This window comes from Ailuropoda melanoleuca, chromosome 2 (genome assembly GCF_002007445.2).
Source record: "Ailuropoda melanoleuca isolate Jingjing chromosome 2, ASM200744v2, whole genome shotgun sequence".
NCBI lineage: Eukaryota > Metazoa > Chordata > Mammalia > Carnivora > Ursidae > Ailuropoda > Ailuropoda melanoleuca.
Window position 1 is genome coordinate 180,055,090 of NC_048219.1, and position 20,311 is coordinate 180,075,400.

Here is a 20,311-nt window from a genome sequence, read left to right on the forward strand (position 1 = left end):
CGAAGTATGTTGTTAGCCTCGCCCTCCTTCCTTCCCACTCTGTCCTCCCACAGCTGGGCTGAGGCACGGAACCCATTGCCTCAGTGAGCTGGCTCCAGAATCCTAGAAAACTTAGTCCCCACGTCCCAGAGGCCAAGACCCAGCCTGAGGACAGGCTTCTTGTCTTCATTATCTCGTGCAAGGGAGTTTTCAGCTCTGCCTTCACCACACCCCGGGGAAGGGCAGGTTAGGGGAGGGGAAGTGCTGGGCCATACCACGGGGCACGTGGGACCCTGGCCGCCCCAGCATCATGCGGACACGTCTGGAACACCAACCCACAGCACACAGCACACACAGACACATGCACGTGTGCACACCACCGGCCCCTTGGGATGTGCCACTGCTGCCAGGCAGGCATCACCCTCCTCCAGACTGATCACCTGCCCCCACAGTGGGGTCCACGCGCCCCCCGCTCCGGCCTGGCACAGCCACTAAGGCCGCCATGAAAATCACATGCTGGGAAGCCTTCCTACTTGTCACGGACAGCAGGCTGCCATTGCCAAACTAGGGACGGACGCACACTCTCTCACGCGCACACATACACAGTCACTCCAAGACATGCACTCATCCTATCGCATACCTGGGGGCCCCGTCCGGACAGCAGCAGGACTGGCATAGCATTTACAGAGGCAGAGGGACCTGGGTGGGGTGGGGTCTCGAGCCTGCACTTTGGGCTCTCTATGACTCAGAGGCAGCCTGCCTGTTAGGTCCACCAAGAGAAAAGAGCCCCGAATGGGGACAGAGAACCAGACTCACAAACTGCTTGACTTAAAGCAAATAAGCCCTCCTCTTAGAGTGCCCTTATTTTCCAAATAGAAAAATGGAGCTCACATAGTCCTAACAACGGTCTGTTATGACCACCAACCCAGATTAAAGACGCAGGCAGGCTCTCCCAGGGCTGAGCAGCATCCCGGACCCCAGGCTGCGGCCACCCCAAGCTCCCAGCCATCAGAGAGGCAGCTGCCCCAAGCACCACACAGCGCCTGTGGGTGCTTCCTGCCTTTGCCCCGCTTCTCCCACCTCCACTGAGCCCCATCCTCCCCAGGCCTCCTGGGCAGCCTGGTCCAGACCTGCCACGCGTTTCATTCCTGGCAAAAACATTAGAAAGAAACAGACATAGCCATTGATTTTCTAATAATAATTGTGACAAAGGAGGCCCATTTGGGAAAGGCTCTCAGGGTTTGGAACTAAGTTCAGCCCCAAGGTTAAAAGAAATGCATTAGGGCTGGCTTCAGTTCCGGCTCACCCAGCCCAGCAGCCTCTTTCTGGCAGATTCCTGTGCCTTTGCAAAGGGTGGCCAGTTTCCCTGGTTGGGGATCTGATGTCTGCCCTTGAAAGGTGGGTCTGTTTCAATTTGAGGCCCTAAATCTCCCCGAGGGACAGAGAAAATGCTCCCCAGTGTGCCCAGAAGCACCCTCCTTGTTCATTGCTGCAGAAGTCTGCAGCCACCCAGAGAAGGGACCGCTCAAGAGGGGCTTCCCAACAGCAGAGGATGCAAGACCCTGGCACAGTCAGCCATCTGAGAACCATCACACCTCCTGAGGCAGGAGGATGAACAGGATGACCCCCACAGAGCGAGGCGCTGCAGAAGGGGAAGACCCCACATTCCACTCGCACAGAGACGGCCTCTCCCCCTGCAGCACGCTCCAAAGCACCAGTAGCCGGTCAGAGTCTCTCACATTCTTTGAACACAGTATCTCACTGTTGTCCCCTTTGGCAGGCCCAGATATGCCCGGAGTGCTGGAGAGCCATGTTCCCTCTCTCTTGTCCTTCTCTATGGGAGGGGAGACAGGGTACGGCCAGGGGGAGGGAAGAGAGCCCTATTGTTCCTCGGCCAAGCTGGGACGGCTGGACACAAGCTAACAGCCACTGTCAGAGAAAGAACACCCCTCCCTCGAGTGCCAGAGACTGACCGATTGTAAAAATAGGCTTACTCCCCGCCACCCACCTCCCCACCACCACCACCCTCAACCCCAGGACTTTCTCAGTCTCTTGGCCCCGTTCCCTGTCTCTATCAAGGCCCCTGTGTCTGTATGCTCCACTCCCTACACGCACGCGCGTGCACACACACACGTACATGGACACATGCGTGTGTGCGCACACAAACATACATGGACACATGCACGTGCACACACACATACATGGACACATGCGTGTGCATGCACACACACACACACACACAGAGCCTTCACCCGCAGGAATGGCGGTGGGTCAGAGTGGCCCTCAGAACCTCTACCCCAGCAGGAGGCCACGGGGCTAGAGGACGCTCGTAGAGAAAGGTGGAAAGAACAGGGCTGAGGGACTCTGGAATGTCTTCTAGCCCCAGGAGCGCGGGGAGTGGGATGCCCTCATGGCAAGGAAGTGGTCTTTAGAATAATAACATTCAGAAGCCTTTTGTGTCCCGGGCACCTGGGTGGCTCAGTCGTTAAGCGTCTGCCTTTGGCTCAGGTGATGATCCCACCATTCTGGGATTGAGCCCCACGTCAGGCTCCCTGCTCAGCGGGAAGCCTGTTTCTCTCACTCCCACTCCCCCTGCTTGTGTTCCCTCTCTCCTGCCCCTCTCTCTGTCAAATAAATAAATAAAATCTTTAAAAAGAAAAAAAAAGCCCTCTGTGTCCTGTGAAGGGTGCTCACACACTGTAGGCGCTGGGCCTTCCCTGCCACCGGGGGGATGACAGGCACCTCAGCCCGGGGCCTCTGCACATGCCGCCAAACCTGAAAAGCAGGGTGCCAAACAGCCCCACTTCCTGGGGGTCCTCACTCCACTCCCCACGATGGTGCTGTGTTTGGGGGAACCACTGGCTCCAAGGCTCCCCTGAAGTGGGCTGGACCTGAGGCAAAGAATCCCCTTCATCTAACATACACACACACACACACACACACACACACACACACACACACTGACTTGTGGGGACTGCAACCCTAGCACACAACAATACACCCCCTTTGGCAGAGCACGGGCGCCCACCGCCCAAGTCCCATAGACAAATGCCCCGGTGTCAGGCTTCATCACACGCCTCCCCTACACCCCCCGGACTGGCCGTGTCCACCCCCACAGACCCAGCTCTTCTTTCCAGCCTTCTGATTTCCAAAAGCCTGGATTCCTCAGCTCTAGGCGACGGGGCTGGGTGTCCGACAGCATGCCTGGGGCTCCGAAAGCCAGGGTCTCCGGGAGGCCACCTGCTGGGCCAGGGCACCAGAAAGCCACACGGCGATCACACTAGCAGCCCCAGGGCAAGCCATGCCAGCTCCCCTCAGGACAGGCCCACCGCCCCAGAACTGCCCCAAACCCCCAGGTCCAATTGAACACTGCACTCCCCACCACTGGGCCGAGAAAGGGTGAAGGGAGGGGAGAGGAGGTGGACAGGAGACATTCTGCTAGAGCCATCTCTATTTTCCATGGATGGGGAAGAGGAGGGTCTGTGCAAACACCACATACTGCCATTAGGAGTCAACAATCCCCACTACCCCCTATGCCTTTTACCGGGAACTGCTCAAGGCTATGGCATGAGGCAATTCTGAGCACAGCCTTCTCCCTAACCTGGGCTTCCGGACTCAGAGGTGCAGGGAAAATGATGAGGCAACTCCCTCCCCAGAACTAACAGCCTATGGGAAGACATTAGTGGACATCATTCTCAAGGAGAGCAAGGGGACCCTTGATGAAGGGTCCGCCATATTGGGTCACATCAAGCCACCAAGCAAAATACACGTGGCAGGGCTATGATCTCTCCCTTTTTCACGTTAGGAAATTGAGCTCTGAGTAATTAAGAGACTTTCCCAGGGTCATAGAGGTGGTTGCAGGCAGAGCCAGAACCACGGCCAGGGCTTCTGACTCTTGGCCGTGGGTCCTAGGATCAGAGATATGGGATGAGGTCAGAGGGGGTGCCATGTCCCCGGAGAGTACCACACTCAAGAGTGGACAGAGCAACGGGTGCTAGGGCGCCACTCTTTGTCGTGAGCCTGGTGGCCCAGGCAAAGCACAGCCTGGCTCCTGCTGAGACCCTGGTCCAGCAGCCTGGGTGGTCTGGCCAGGGGGGCCGGAGAGCTGGGCCGTCCCCGCCCTCATGAGCACGCTCACTATGAAGGCCTGTGTGTCTACCGGGAGCCTGAAAATTCATCTAGTCACCCCACACCCTGTTCCTAGCAGGTAAGGCCAAAGCCAAAAGCATCGGGCCTGTGTCCATGCAGAAGTGGGAGCACTCGCTCATGCAGAGAGGAGAAGAACAGGGTATAGAGACAGGGAGGAGGGAGAAGTGGGGGGGGGCAGTAAGGAAGGGAGGAGGGGGCAAAGAGAATGGGAAGAGATGGAAAGAAGAGGATAGAAGGGGGAGGAGAGAAAGGTAAGGGGGATGGAAAAAATGAACAAGGACGAGAGCGGGCAAAGGTTGGAAGAAGTGGTCCATGAGAAAGAGGGGAAGAGAAGCTGAGAGCTGCAGTGAGGGCCAGAGACTTATGAGGGGGGAGGGGAGGAGGGCAACCAACCGGAGAGGGAGGAAGATCGGAGCCGGTGGAGAGGAGGCAGCCGGAAGCCGGTGTGCCCCATGCCCTGCAGCTTGGCATTGTATGCTGCCCATCCGCACCCCAGGGAGCCGGCAGAGAGGGAGGCAAGCAGGAAGGGAAGGTGGGGGGGAGGGGATGACACCAGGCAAGGAAGGTGCCACACCCGCAGCACAAGGGACAGATGGACACAGGACACACAGAGAACGCAAGGGACGAGGCATTAAACAAGACAAAACAAAACAAAAACAGAGAGAAAAATCAAGATTAGTTGGTGTTCTGAGTCTGGGATCTGGCCATAGGCTTGGAGGGAGGTGGGAGGGTGTCAGACAAGAAGAGAGTGTGCAGCCAGGGTCTTGCTTCTCCAGTGGGCAGGTGGACCTCTTGCCATCCCGCAGGATGCCACATCTCTTTTCTAACCCCAGCATGGGGCAAGCAGGTGCCAGCCCAGGCCCAGGAGACTGCAATCCTATTGCCCCACAAGTCACCTGCCCTCACCATTAGCATGGCCCCATCCCAGGACCTCCCTCCTCTCGAGGTCACCTGCCTCTTCCAGGACCCAGCTGTGACCCTACCAGCCTGAGCCCAAGGGCCACAGTCCCTAACATGCTAGCATCCCCCTGCCCTTCATCCTTCCCTCACCCCCACCTTAGTAACCCTCTTCCCTGGAGTCCCTTCCATTTCTACTGCGGACCAAAGCTGCTGGGCACCACCCAAAAGCCCTTAAAAGGAGTCCACCTGGATACACCATAAAGACCTGCCATGCCCTCCTTCTCTCCACCCTCACTGACTCCCCAACCCCGCAAGGGCCCCCCCGGGGAAACACTGCTCCTTCACCAGCTCTCTGCGTCACGAGCTAATGCACACCAGCTTCTTGGCCACTTCCCCCTCATGCCTCCGACTGCCAAATGTGGGAGGCTCTGGGACTCAGCCCTGGGACCTCTTCTGGATGTGTGCTCACCCCTCGGTCCCATCACACATGCCACGCTTCGCATGACATCATACACTGGCGACCTCACGTACTGGTATCAGAATGCCCATGTTTCTAAGCTCCAACCTCTCCCTGTGGAGGTTTCAAGGGCATCTCAAATCTATCATGGCCACAATCACACTTCAGACATTCCCTCCAAGTCCGCTCTTCGCACATCCTTACCCACCTCAGTAAAGAGCAACTCCACCCTTCAGTTGCTCAGGCCAGGAACCCGAGAGCTGTCCTTGACTTTTCTTGTTCACGTCCCACGTCTAGCCTTGATGGCTCCGCCTCCCCAACTGTCTACAGTCTAAGCACTTCTCACCATCTCCACAGCCACCACTCTGCTCGATAGCAGCAGCCTCCTCACCAGTCTCCCTCCCATCCTGGCCACACCAACCCTTTTGGAACAAGTCAGATGATGTCACTGCTGTGCACACAGCATGCAGGGTAGAAGCCAAAGTTCTTAGAATCACCTACAAGGCCCCCTGCAAGCTGGCCCCCAGGCCCATCACCTCCTCGACTTCATGCCCCCCTACATCCTCACATCAGGCACACCCCCACCTCAGGGCCTTTGCACTTGCTGTTCCAGCTGCATGTCCCCTCACTGCCCAGGGCAGCCTTCCCTGGTCTCTCTACCCCTCACTGACGCTTTCCTACTTTATCTCTGCGGCGCCTACCACCCATCTGACTTAGTATATATGTATCTGCTTATTTGTTTATTGTCCATCTCCCCCATGAAGGCAAGGGTTTTTACCTCTGTTGTTTACCACCATTTTTCCAGAGCCTAGACTAACACAGACTAGGAATTCATGCCAAATGAATGACTGAATGGGCCTTGATGTCATCTCCTCTTTCCACGATGAAATGTAAAAGTTGGGTTCTCAATTCGAGGTTCCAGCTTGATACAGATATTTACCTGTATCTGTATTCATCCTTTATTCTTACTTCACAAGGAAGCATCTCACCTCCTCGTTGAGCCTAAATCATTCACCTGGACTCCTAGGCCTGTATCCCTCTCCCTTCCTTAGTGGTCTTATTCTAGCAACTTCTTTCTCTTCCATCTTTTTCTTCTTTCTATTCCCTCCATATTCAACCTCTGCTCCTCCTTCTCTAAAAACATTCTCATGGCTCCTATTTTTACAAAAAAAAAAAAAAAGGCTCTCCATATCTTGCTACACTCTTTAGCTACCATCCCGTTCCCTTTTATCATACAACCACTCAAAAGAATAGTTGACATCCCATCTGCACTGCCTCTCTGCACTCACTCCCCAATCCTGCAGTCTGCTTTCTGTCACCACCACTCTACTGAAAATATGTCTTTGAAAATCCCCGGGGCCACCTAATTGGCAAGCCTAGTGAATTTTTCCCAGTCCTCCTCCTCATGTTCTCTCCAGTGACATTGTGAACCCCCCACCCCGTCCTGGAAACCCTTTTCTGTCTTGACTTCTGTGGTGACCCACTGTCCCTGTCTTCTCTCACTGTCCTAAACACTCCTTCTCAGCCCCCTTCCCCTCTATTCCCCTCATGGCCATTTCCTCCTAAGTTCTTTTCTCTCCATGCCCTCTGACATAGAGATCCCATTCATGGCCAAAGCTTTAACCCACGTCTTTGTGAGGATGACTCCAAAATCTACAGTTTTTTTCACTCTTTCAAGCTCCAATTCCAGATATTTTGCTGTTTTCCATACATCTCTACAGCTTGCAGGCTCCACCATCACCTCAAACTCAACATATGCAACACTGATGTCTTCATCTTACACAAAATCCACTTCTCCTAGCTCCTGGTTTGTTAATGGAACTAGCATTCTCTTCCTATTCATGGAGCCTCAGGATCATCTTTGATGTTTCCTCTCCTTCACCCCCCACATCCAATCAATTTGTAAGTGTATTGGTTCTACTCTCTTGGTATCCTTGGCACCCATCTCTTCTTTTTCATCTCCATGGGCAGCACCCTAATGCAATCCCCCAACCCAGTCTACCTAATAACCAACTACATCTCCCAACTCAAAGTCTCTCCTATTTTGCAACCTTCCTGCCCAGATCCACCAGATACATCCTCCTAAATTACAGCTCTGACCACAGCATACTCCCAACTAAAACACGGCCATGACTTCCTACCTTGCCACTAGGTAAGATTCAAGCTCATTAGTCTGGTATTTTAAGACTAACCAGAGGCAGGCCCCAGGCTACCTTTCTTGACTCTCTCTCAGCCTATATATTCTCAATCTACTATATTCTTCAAACACATGCTTTCCTGTGTTCACTAAGAACTGTCTCTCTAATGACCCCATGCACTTTCAAACTCCTATTCCTCTCCCAAGGCTCTATTTAAAACACACACTCAACACACTCCTCAATCTCTTCCGCTGATACTGATCTTTCCTTTTTCTTCACTCCCACCAAACTTTCTACATATCTCACTTATTAGGATGACTTCATTTTCAAGTTCCAGTTCTTTCTCCCCTTACTAAACTCTAGACTCCTTAAAGATAAGATGCACATCTGATCTCCAACATGCATTGAAATCTCTACTTCTAAAGACATCTGAGATCAGTCCAGTCACAGAATCAGGATCATAAGATAACATGGACTCAACAACTCAGACTCCTATTTCTTTTTCTTGTCTTATTGCACTGGCTAGGATATCCAATACAGTGTTAAGTGATAGTGGCAATAACAAGCATATTTATTTTGTCCCTGGTGTAACAGGAATGCTTCTCATGTTTCACTAGAAAGTGTGATGTGTGCTACAGATTCCGGGTACCTACCCTTTATCAAGCTAAGAAAACTACCCCTATATTCTCTGAGATCCAAGCTGAAATAAGACATAAGGAGTTGTTGGATCAAAATGGAATGAGCCAGGGATATAATATTGAGGTATGGAGAAGGTTTTGAGCCAAAGAAGAAAAGGCAAACCTGCAAACGAAAAGCCAGGAGAAACCCGATCAAATTCATGGCCATGAAGAGGCTCTCCCTCAGATCTGAGCTTCCTGGGTTACTCATGCTGAAGCTTATGTTCCAGCTTCTTGCAGAAGAACATAGAAGAAGCAGGAGGAAGTGGTACTGGCCTATTCCCTGACTCCCAGACTGTTGTACACAATGATCCTGCCTTTGCATCTTTACCTACACAAGCACTGCAGACATTCTACAGGGCTACTGAGGAAGTTGTACAAACAGGACCTGCTGACATAAGAAACACTTTCATGACAGGGCGTGGACCAAAGAGGCCCGTTTCTAGCCCTGGGGACCAAATACGTCTGTCCCCTCTATACATCGCATCCCTTCTCCTGACTGAGTCACTCACAGTTGGTAGAGAAGATGATAGCAGGGTTGGGGATAGAGACATTGTACCAACATCCCTCCCTCCCTATGACTCCTTGGCAGCCGAAGCCTGAGCAGCTAAGGATATGGAGGCTGACAGTCAAAACTTCAGAAGCTGGTAGGAGAGAAAAGGCTGAGGGGAGATGCACTCCAAGATGGGCATCCTTCTGGAGCCATTAAGGTATGGCTTCCTTTAGAGAAAGCTCCAGGAGAGCTATACAGAAAGGTTTTCTGGTTGGGGAGAAGAAACTCACTCTGCTTCCCCAGAGAATCTGCACATCGTTAGGTTAGAGTGTTACTGTTCCTCAGGTCACCTCAACTCTGTAAAATATTAAGAGGGACCCATTCATCTCCCTTTAACAAAATCTCCGACAAAGAAGCCAGGGGTCCTTCTTTCAGGAGCCCAGAGGAAGGAAAAAGCAGAGGATGGCAGCCCCACATGGACCACACCACAAAGCTTTTCCCCTCTAGAGTTATAGAGCTACTTATCCTGTGTTTTGACTCTCAGCTAAAAGCAATGATGTGCTCCTAGACCAGTTCTCCAGGCGAGGTGAAACCCTGATGGCCAATTTCCATAGCATAAATACTTCCATCATGGCCAACCTGAAGTTACTGAGAGTGGAAGTAGGGGCCCTGCTCTGCTCTGAAGGACAGCAGGGCATCCCTGCCCCCCCACCCAGGTCCTGGACCCAGCCCAATAGCCAGCTGGCCTGGCCTCAGCTGCTTCCCCAAACCCACCATCCATCCCCAAGGACAGGTCTCCCTCTCGCCCTACAGCTGGTATGGTGACTCAGCTTCCCCTACATTTAGGGAAGGGGGAGAGGGCAGGGTCAGCTGCCCAGGCTCCTCTTCTCGTCCCTGAGCTCCCACCACCCCGTCAGCTGGGGCGCTTGGCACAAGGTCCCCTAGCCCCAGTCTGTAGTCCAACCCCGCACCTGGCCTCATCTCCACAGTTAAACAAACCCACAGGATTTCCCACCCAGTGTGGCTGCCCCCATGGAACTGTCACAGGCTTCAGCCAATAAGAAGGAAGAGAGCCCTTCCTGTTCCTCCCAACATGGCCCTGCACACTCTGCCATTCCTTGCCTTGATCTCCCCAGTAAGCTCTGTGGTTGCCCCATTCCCTCTCCTCCCTCCAGAAACATAAGCCCACTCTCTGATAGGAAATGAGGCTTTGTTTCTCAGTGCCTGTTTCTCACACAGCGCAGGTTGGAAAGCAAGGACTAACAGGACAGTTGAACAACCAGGGGAACCTTGGCCTCCCCACCAAAATGAGACATACCCGGAGGGGACCCTGGTTCACCAGGGTTGAACACTCAGGTAGAGCCCTGGCCTTAAGGACACACTCTCTTCTCCATTATGCCTCTGGAACGGCAAGGGGGAACCTGAGTCTACAGAAGCCTCCCTCCAGCCTTCTCCACACCTTCCCCCAGGAACTGGAGTCTGAGGACTGCAGGCAGTGGCAGAGAACATCCTCTCTCTGTCTAGAAAAATTTGTACTCCAGCCCCCAAAGCCACCACTTCCAGGAAGACTTCCCTGATTGCCCTAGGTGGTAAGCCTTGCTCTCCCTCCAGCTCTGGGGCTTTGGTCCCCACCCCTGTCATAGTACACCTGACACTCCTATGTACCTGTCCCTTCACTATACCGTAAGCTCCTTGAAGGAAGGAACCGAAAGACATTGGTCTTTGAATGTCAATGCCTGCCTGAGAGCCTAACAGACAGTGAATACAGGGAAGGGTGGCTGGCGTGTGGGCTCCTGACAGCGTCTTCTCCAGGTCAAAGCAGCACCTGCCAAGGGGTGATGGCTGCCCCTGGGCCTCCCCCAAGAGACCAACCAATGGAGGGAGCAGGAGGGGATTCCCAGGACTGATGGTCCCTGAGGCTCTTACCTGCTACCCGGTGGGCCACCAGCCCCTCCAGGTTCAGCGGCTCCTCCTCTGGAGTGCGGGATGGGTCTGAAGTGGCCTCCTTCGGCGGGAGCTGAGGCTGAGCAGTGAGGCCCGGGAGAGAGGCTGGGGGCTGCTGAGGCCCTGGAGGGCTATGAGTAGTTGGAAGGAAGGAAGGCAAGGAGGAGGAGGCTGGGCTCTTTGGACGGAAACTCTGGCTGGACCCAGGTGGACAGGGCTGATAATCATAAGGTGAGTAAGGCCTGCCAGAAGGGAAGGACTCCAGGGCCGGAGAGGCCCGCGGGGCTGGCTCAGGGGTTCCCAAGGAATGCCCACTGGGGATGTAGCCAGACCTGGACTGGGTCAGTGGATGGGGCTGGCAAGAGGAGCCGGAGGGAGGCTGGGAGGACAGCGGGGAAGCCCCTGGCCAGGCCCCCGGGACACTCTGGGACTTGTGCAGGGGGGCGGCGGCTGCGGCTGGCTCCAAATCCAGCATCAGCATGTTGAGTGCTTCGATGGACTGCTCGATCTCCTGCTGGGAGGCCGCCCTTGGAAACTCAGGGAGCCCGGGGGTCAGGGTCTCTGCCAGCAGTTGGGGGCTGGGCCTGCTGGGCCCGAGACTCTCCAGGTGGGCTCTCTCCTGCTGGCGAGGCGGCGGACGGGGCTGCTGCTGCTGCTGCCAGGAGTTCAGCCCCCTCTGCACAGCCTCCCGGCTACTGCCCCCACGGGCTGGAGCGGGGGGCAGCTGGGGCTCACTCTCCGGAAAGGACTGGGAGCGGAACATACCGCTGGGGTCAAGGCTGTAGTGGGAGGTGGTCACTGGCTGCGGCCAGGCTGGGTGGGGCCCCTCCCGCGGGTAGCCGGCCAAACCCTCCTGTGTGGAGTAGGAGGGCCGCATGGGGGCCGCGTGGCCGGCGTGGGCAGGCACCGACCGGCCAGCGGACTCATAGGGGTAGCCCCCGCCATTGACCATCGGTTCCACAGGGTAGGGCTTGTCCAGACCGTTGGTCAGTGAGGACAGGGCCTCGGGGTAGCCCCCCTCACTGGTGTTGGTGACCCCGTCCAGGGACGACAGTGTGCCCATGCTGCCCACGCTGTGTCCATCCTGGTTGGGCAACTCATCATCCAGAATGTCCGTCTCCCGCTCAGATGCCAAGGCCCCGCCGTTGACGTGAACCTGGGCGGGGACGACGTGGCGGCTGGAGGAGGGCACGGCTGGGCCCCCCGCTGGGCGGGACCGAAGATGCTGGGCGTGGTACATGGGCCCTTGCTTCTCTCTCTCCACGCCGAAGCCACTGAGCAGGCGATCCAGCTCGCGCTTCTCCTCGGGACTCAGGGCAGCAGGGGCACTGGAGGGGGCAGGGACAGGTTCATCGGTCTTGTCTGTCTTGGTGGAGGCTGTGGAGTTGCCTGAGTCACTGCTCACGGAGAGAGTGTGCTCCACGTGGTTGGGGGTGGCCGACAGGGCAGGCCGCGTGGCGTTCACGGCCCCAGTGCTGCCATGCAGGGAGTCCTTCTTCTTCACCTTGGCATACAGGCTCCCATCCAGAGGTCCCTGAGTGTGTCCCACCACCTCTGCAAGACAGCCAGAGGGCAAACAACAGACGGCAGATGTCAGTGGGAGGCTAGGACTCCCTCTCTGCTCCCAGAGGAAGGGAGGGAAGAGCTTCCATTCCCTGGATCCTAAAATCTCCTCGCACCACTCAAGACAGAGCTGAGGTCGGGGAGGTGGGGGAGGAGGACGAAAGCACGCCTAGCCCAGGCTTTTGGGCCCGAACACCCAGCTTCAGGGCCAGGCAGAGAAGCCTAAGTGGGGGTGGGGGGCTGGGAGCAAGATGCCCCAGTCCAAAGCCTGGCCCTGGCATTTCACCAGCTTCCAAGGACCTGGAACTACTGGGTCAAGATGGGGTTCAGCAAAGCCAGCAGTCCCCGTGTTGAGGGGATGTGTTTCCCTCGGAATGCTGGGCTTGTAGGATTCTGGAAAGAGGATCCAGAGATCGGGGGGGCAGGGGAAGCCTCTTAGGGATCCAGGACACAAAAGTAGATGTTCTCATCAGGGAGGGGTGTCCCCTGTGTCATTTTGTCTGGGGACCCCATGAGCAATACTTTCTCTGGAAGGAAAGAGTGAGTGCTGGGTGGCTCAGGGCCAGAGGACTGACTCAGGAACGAAGAACTTCCCCACCCAGAGGGACTCAAGTGATTTCACACCCTGTACAGTCAACAGCCCAGCTTCCAGCCCCAGCCCCAACACACACACACACACACACACACACACACACACACACACAAGCAGACCTCCCCTCCCTTCACTCCAAGGCAGGCCCTCAGCTGGCAAGAAGAGAAAGCCCCCTCCCAAATACCGCACAAACTCCAGCCAGACACCAAGAGTCACACACAGACACCATTCACACACACGAAAACCAGACACAAAGACGTCCAGAGACACACACGCCAGCTAATAATCACCCAAGTCAAACACCCTGGTGCCCTCCCAGGGTGCACTAGACAGGGGCCCCCGAGGTGCCAGACACCTTGCAAGGCACTTTACACACACTTTATTTCTAATCCCATGAGTCAGGGAGTATTATGTCTACTTTAAGAATGGGAGAAAGTGAGGTTCACAGAAGTGAAGCCATTTATCTGCAGATACACAGTATCTGGTAAAGCTGGGATTTAAAATCAGAACTAATTTAAGATTTAATTAAAATTAAATTAAAAGCAAAACTAATTTAAAATCAGAACTTCAAAAACCATTCAATTTTTATTATTTCACACTGTCTCTTGTATCACACACACACACACACACACACACACACACTGGTAAATTAAACACATAAAAGGCAGCAATACCCCAAAATAAATACTTAAATCTAAAGCCACAACCATTTCAGAAAATACAAGTTCCTACCATGCCCAAGGATCAGCCCTCAGGCCAGAAGTGGCAGCCTCTAAAAATAAACACTCATACAGAAGCCCACAGCCAAAAACGAGTGATCAGACAACCACAAAACAGGAACATCGTGATCAACACACACACACAAACCACAGGCCACCCGAATGACGTCCCCGGGAGCTAGCCGGCAATGCCCAGTGAGGCATCGTCCATACACACCCCCTGGGGGCTGGATGCTCTGCGCATTCACTGAACTCTCCAGAACCATCGCTCTGTCCCCAGTTTTCCCTGGGGTTTTGGGACCTTGGCCAGCAGCATGCCCCAAGTGATATTGGGCCAGAGTGTGGCCGCAGCCCCAGGCTCCCAGGGATGGGGCTGGTCTGAATCGGAGATAGGTCTGAATCCCCAGCAATCGGTTCCTTGTGCTGGGGCCCCCAATGGCTGCGAAGAGGCAGCTGCAGGCATGGCTGTCTCTTCCACCTGGCCTGTCATCGCCTCTAAAGGTGTCGAAGCTACTGAAGGAGAGAGGCTGTCCCTCATGCGTGTCCTTCCAAAGAACTGGGCTCCTTGCTACACAAAAAAAAAGAAACCCCAGCTGACAGCTTCCATAGGGGGAAAGCGTTGAAGACAAGAGCTCTCCTCCACTCAGATTTCTGGGGGTGGTTCCCATGAGGGTGGGCCCCTTCGGCCAGTCAGTGGGAGGCTGAGGAGCTGTCCTTCCTTCCCACTGTGCCTGGAAAGCGGCTGGCCCCACTCCGAAGCTCACACTGTGAGGCCAGGGAGCTTCTCCATCCCCTGCACCCCTAATCTCCCAAGTTCATGCTCATGTGGTCTGGGAAGTGGGGGCAACAGCAAAGCAAAGGGGGGGAGTGTCCAATAGGCTCCCCATTTACACTTAGGGGCAATGAGGACCACTGGGTACAGACTTGCATAAACCGAAAAGAATTTCTTACTTCAGGGAGAAGTAGACCCACTCCCGCATCTCACTTGGGTTCACAAAAGAAGAGCTTTTGGCAAGAGAGCGAGGAAAGCATCCCTGAGGGAGGCAGGGAGGAAGAATTCACACCAATTACCAGTACCTGATATCTTGCCCCTTTCGGCCCCTTCACTGATTCTGACAACATCAATATTAAACTTATTCTGCCGTGTAATTTACCCCCGCGTGGACCACTGTTTGCAGCAACATCAGGAGCAGTAACTACCAGGCCACCGAGGCTGAGTAAGAAAATCAAAGAAGTGTAGATTGTTTAACTAAATCTTTTTCGCACAATACAAATGGAAATGTCTACTGCTGTCCTCCAAGAAGGAGCCGGCTGCTTCTGACCGCCAAGGGCTGGCCCCCACGCTCCGAGCTGTCCTGCACCTTCACTGGCCTTCCTTTTCCCATGAAGGGGAGGCCGTGAGGACACCCAGGCCCGTGTCGGGTCTGTCTAGCCCCCGGGAGGACTCTGCTGAAAGCTCGGTGTGTTGGCATGAATCCAGCATGGCAGGTACCCCTGTTCCTCCCAATGGAGATGGAGCACCCCCCGCCCCCCACACCAGTATACACATGCTCATCCTTCCCTTCGGCCCGGCCACTGCAGCCACATTAAGTGCTACTTAGCGGGACCACAAGAAGCCGGAACACAATGTCGGTTTCAATCTATTAAGGCAGGAAGGGCAAAAGAGAGAGGCGGGCAGAGCAAGGAGGAGGAGGGAAACAGAGAGCCAGAGGAGAGGGTGGGAGAAGATGGCTTCGAGGCTTTCAAGCTGAGGGGCCATGAGAGCCAACTCGGTCCCAGCTGAGCCACGGCCAGCTCAGGCAAATCCTCTTGGGTGAGAGAGCACTGGACTCCCAGTGGCAGGGAGCAGGGGACAGAGGAGGAACCTGCCAGCTCGGGGCCGTGGGTACCAGTACAGGTGACAATGGAGCAGAAGGATGGACGGCAGGGGCAATGCAGGTTGCAAGCGGCCCAGAGTGGGGAGGTCGCAGCCCCACGGGCAGGCCAGCCAGAACGTCTGGTCTCGTGGGCCATCTCCCTGGCCACTTCTCTAGGGTAGCTGAGAAGCCCACAGTCCCTTCAAGGCCCCACTTGCTTTGTCTGAATATGTCTCCTGGCTCTCCCCGGCAGCTGCTCCAAGCCCCGGCCCCACCCTCCACACTGCGCTCGGTTGCACCAAGAGGCCCTTCTTCCACGGCGGCCGTAATCCAGATGTGCGAGTCATGCTTTTGGAGAGCTCGGAGAAAAATCCCCAGCTGACTTGGACGTGGCCTTACTCCCTAGGCTCCCTCCAGCAAGCCGCGGAGGTGTGCGTGGTGCTAGCAGCACGGTACGGGCCAGCATGCAGGGGATAAGAGACGTGCATCCTGTTCACTGCAGAGAGAATGCGAAAACCATGGGATGCAAAGGTGACACGGGTTTAGGGCGGCTGTTTTCCAATTCTGATGTTCATAAGAATCTCCTCCAGGGATTGTTAAAAATGTAGACGCTGGGGCCCCACCCCCAAAGATTTTCACTCATAGGTCTGGCGGGAGGCCAAAAAGCAGTATTTTAACTCCCCCAAGGCTCTGGAGCTCACATGGGTGGGTGACATCTTGAGAAAGCCTGACCCAGTGGTCAGCACTTTGGACTCTGAGATGAAGGACCCCCACTTCTCTTACTCAGGTCTAGTGGGGACATTTCGCTTATTTAGAGGTCGGGACAGATGGCCCGACCATGAAGAATAAAAGGTGCCAGCCTGGTTGACTCCAAGAAAGAAGTTGCCTTTGGCGATGAGTGAGCAAGGAGCGATCCGTCCTCGTCCAACCAGCAGGCCTGTTTTGAATAGTTAAGGATTTATTAAGGTTTTCAGGATGCGGCCCTTTCTGATAAAAAAAAACAACAACAAAGTCCTTTGGGGGCGCCTGGGTGGCTCAGTCATTAAGCATCTGCCTTCGGCTCAGGTCATGATCCCAGTGTTCTGGGATCGAGCCCCGCCTCAGGCTCCCTGCTCAACGGGAAGCCTGCTTCTCCCTCTCCCACACCCCCTGCTTGTGTTCCCTCTCTTACTCCCTCTCTCTCTGTCAAATAAATAAATAAAAATCTTTAAAAAAAAAAAAAAGTCCTTTGTATCCACATCCTACAGAATAGCATTCATTAAAATGTATTACCCAGAGCAGTGATGAGCAACCAATGTGGAGGAAAATCCAAGAGTGCCAATAGGAAGAGGCCTCGTGCCCACCCTGGACACAGGCAGTTTAGAAGCAGACCCGGGCCCCAGCAAACCCAAAGGGAATCTCAACTCCTTAAATAGGGAGTGGGGCATCAAAGGCCATGCGTGTGTGTCTAGGAAGTAGGTGAGCTTTGACAAAGGCTGAGGCTTGGCCAAGAAGCAGCCAAGAAAGCAAGGTCTGGACATGTGAACCTTTTATCACAGATTCTCCCTCCGCTGTGGAGGGAGCCAGGCCGGGGCTAGGACCAGGGCTACTGAGCGGCAGCATGTGGGAGCCGGAGGACAGGGCTGGGTACCAGGACGGCCCCAGGGATGTGGTTCTGGAGAGAAGACAGGAGAAGCGCCCCTTCAACCCCACCACTGTGTCGGATACGACCATTACCCAGAAGGTTGGTCCCCATCTTAAGGGCACGTCAGCTTGCTTCAATTACTTAACCACACAGAGCCTGGCCTCCAAGGCTGGCGAGTGAAGATTCAAATGCTCACCTGCAGGTTTGCCGAGTGGTAGGACCCAGGAGCTAAGTACCTGATGCTAGGCCTGGCACACCCGGACACTCTGTGTTCTCCTCTCTCCATTCTGTTTGGCATGTTTTAACAGCTCCCATCATCCACCCAGTAAAGCCCAATGCCCCCCCTCCACTGCTGGACATGCCATACCTCTTATCATCTGGCCCCTGTTTGCCTTGTGAAGCCTCACCTTCACTGCCCCCAATACCCCCGACACTCTTCACTCCTCTTACTATTCCTATGCTCTTTCCTACTCTGGGCCTCCCACATGCTGTTCCCTCTCCTGAAAGATCCTTCTCCACGTTTCTTTCCCCACAACTCCCAAGCTCCCTGGAAAACCCCCTTCTCCTCCTTCAGGTTCAGCCTGAACTTTTCTGGGAAGCATCCCTCAACCTAACCCTTTTCACAGCCCTCCAGACTGACCTTAACCTCTTCTGCGTTCCTGCTGCCATGGGCAGACAACTCCTTTAACACAAATCACTCCCTAGCTGGTCATCACTGCTGTCCATGCTTGTCCTCCCACCAAGCTGAGGGCTCCTGGAGAAAAAGCCTTTGTCCGCCTTACTCCCCTCCACCCAGTGCCTGGTTCCCAGATGGTACCCTTCACAGTACGGTCTATGTGAGCAGTGCCTCTTGGAGCTTAATGCATCACCTGCATGGCTTACAGGGCACTCTGCAGAATGCAGCATCTGGCACGCGCTCCGTGTTTCGTAAGTGCTTCTTGCATTCCATTAAATAGTCTGAGAAGTTACATAGTCTCCTGTCAGCCACTGAGGCACTCTTCCTCCACTGCCGTCCAGAGACGTGAAAAATCAGAGATTCAAGGTGGACCCAAGCTTCTCCCCAAGGAAAGAGAAAAGAGAGGCCCTGCAGCCAAAATATCATGAGAGTGGAGGATTCCACATAGCTGGTCCCCCAGGCTGGGCACAGTGGAGGTCCTAAGCCAGAGCCTGCCCCAGGGTATCCCTCAGAGGACTCCCCAGCCATACTCCAGGCCAGGGGACATTAACTTTCCTGGACCAAGGACCCTTTGGGATCGCTGATGAAAGCCCAGACTAACTGCCCCCAAATTGCACAAACACAAATTATGCACATAATTGCAGGGGTGAATGCACACCTCAAGGTCCACCTATGGATCTTAAATTCCAACGTATGCATCTAAGGGTGTTGCCTCTGGGGAGCCCTCTCTGTCGCCTGGGATCCCACGAAGAATGCCAGGCTCCATCCAAGAGAAACAGGAGAACACACAGAAAAGGAAAATCTTCCAGATGGAGGAGCGGAGTTGGGGTCCAGCCCAGAGGAGCCCACTTTGTTGCAATCTGCCCGGGGGAGGGGAGTGTGAGGAGGGGATGGGGATGGACAGGGGTGTGCAGAACCTCAGCCCCATGGCTCAGGCACGACCTGGGGTCCTCTAGAGACACCGTGGCAACAGTGGCAGGGATCACCTGTGACCCTGTCTGTCACCGTCTCAGCCTCCACCCGTGCCGACCTCCCATCCCATAGGCAGCCGGGGACTAAGGCAGCCCATTGTTCCTCACAGCTGCAGAGAGCTCTGGAACGTCTCCCAGTGAGAATGGGCTTCGTCAGGGACTCTGAGGGTCAGCAGAATTAGGGTTGAAGGGCAGTCCCCAAGTCTCTGAAGGGGAAGCACACAAAGGCAACACGGCCTCTGGGATGGCAGAGAGCAGGCAACAGGTGCAGCCCAAGAGACTTAGGTTCACACTGGGAGGTGTCGGCTGATGGGCACAGGGCCTCAGGCCCTACGGGCAGAGACAGATGAGTCCAGGCATGACAAACAGACACCTGTCTGTCCTCCTGCTCAATAGCACTCACGGGGAACCCGCTGCCTTCTCAGAGACTGGACAAAAGAGAAATAAGATTCTTCTCAAGGTTGCTGTCAGTCTTTTCACAGGTGGCTCTGTGCCCCATACAAGTGACCTCACCAGAGTACCCCACAAACCTGCCTCTGTGGACCTGGGGGGAGGGGTGGTCACCTCCATCATTCTGCTATGGCAAGAAAGAGAGAAGGCCCAATGTTCAAATGGAGCCCTGGTTGAATGTCAGCCCATGGGTCTGGAGGATGGAGAAAGTCAGCATTCAAACAGAAATGGGAAATAGAGCCCCTCCCACGGGCCACTCCTCTCTCCTGCTGCTCCGGGAGGTCAGCAGAGCCAAGAGAGGTTTCTAAACGCCAGGGGGATTTTAGCTGAAGGGTCTCAGGGGATCAGTCAATCCACTGTCCACCCCTCATTTTACAGGAGGACAGGGACACTCCGCAGGCCCAGGGGATCCCCCCACCAAGGTCACCCAGCACAGGGAAGTTCACTGCTCTTTCTCCTAATGGCCCTCAAGGTGAAGATGGCCGGAGTCTGGGGAGGGCCGGCGGGGGCGGGGACTCCAACCATGGCTGCAGACCAGTAGCCTCCCAACATAATACATGGGGCTTCATCAAGTGATGATGACAGATGTGTCCCCAGGCCTTCCTCAGGAAGGACCCACGGTACTTTCACAGATACCATCTCACTTGAATTCCTCCAGAGAGCGGGAACAGGGACGGAAAACTCAGTCCTGACCTTTATTTCAGACCCGAGGGACCAGGGCCTGGAGTGACCTGCTCAGGTCACAGGACGGCCCACGCCTGTGGGGCAAATGTGAACTTGCAAGGCCAGCCTCCTGACTCCAGCCTGGCCTTCAGCTCCCACACCAGGCACTATAAGCAGAGCCTGGCACTCCCACTCCCTGCCCGCAGCCTATCCGGGCACCAGATATCACAGGCACTCGGGACAGTAAAAATAGCACCCGAGCCCACAACAACCGAAGTCCTTCTCTGCCAGACCAGGGCGCCCGCCTGGACACTCGGGGATCCCTGGCCAAAAGGATGGTCAAGCCACTCCAAGCCCTGCCGAAGTTGGGGGAAAGCCAGGAATGGGAGCCCGCGGGTGGCCAGCAGGGGAATGGTCAGCACTGGGGGTGCGACAGGGCTCAGACCACAGAAGGGGAGGG

General features: G+C 55.0%; 1 protein-coding gene across 1 annotated transcript in view; it reads right to left on the bottom strand.

Moving 5' to 3' along the window:
• TNS1 (tensin 1) overlaps window positions 1–20,311 on the bottom strand; it is a 192,203-nt gene that overhangs the window by 30,013 nt on the left and 141,879 nt on the right. The window contains exon 14 of the mRNA XM_034642527.1: window positions 10,720–12,291. Within this exon, the coding sequence (XP_034498418.1) occupies window positions 10,720–12,291 (1,572 nt within the window). The remainder of the gene's footprint in view (window positions 1–10,719; window positions 12,292–20,311) is intronic.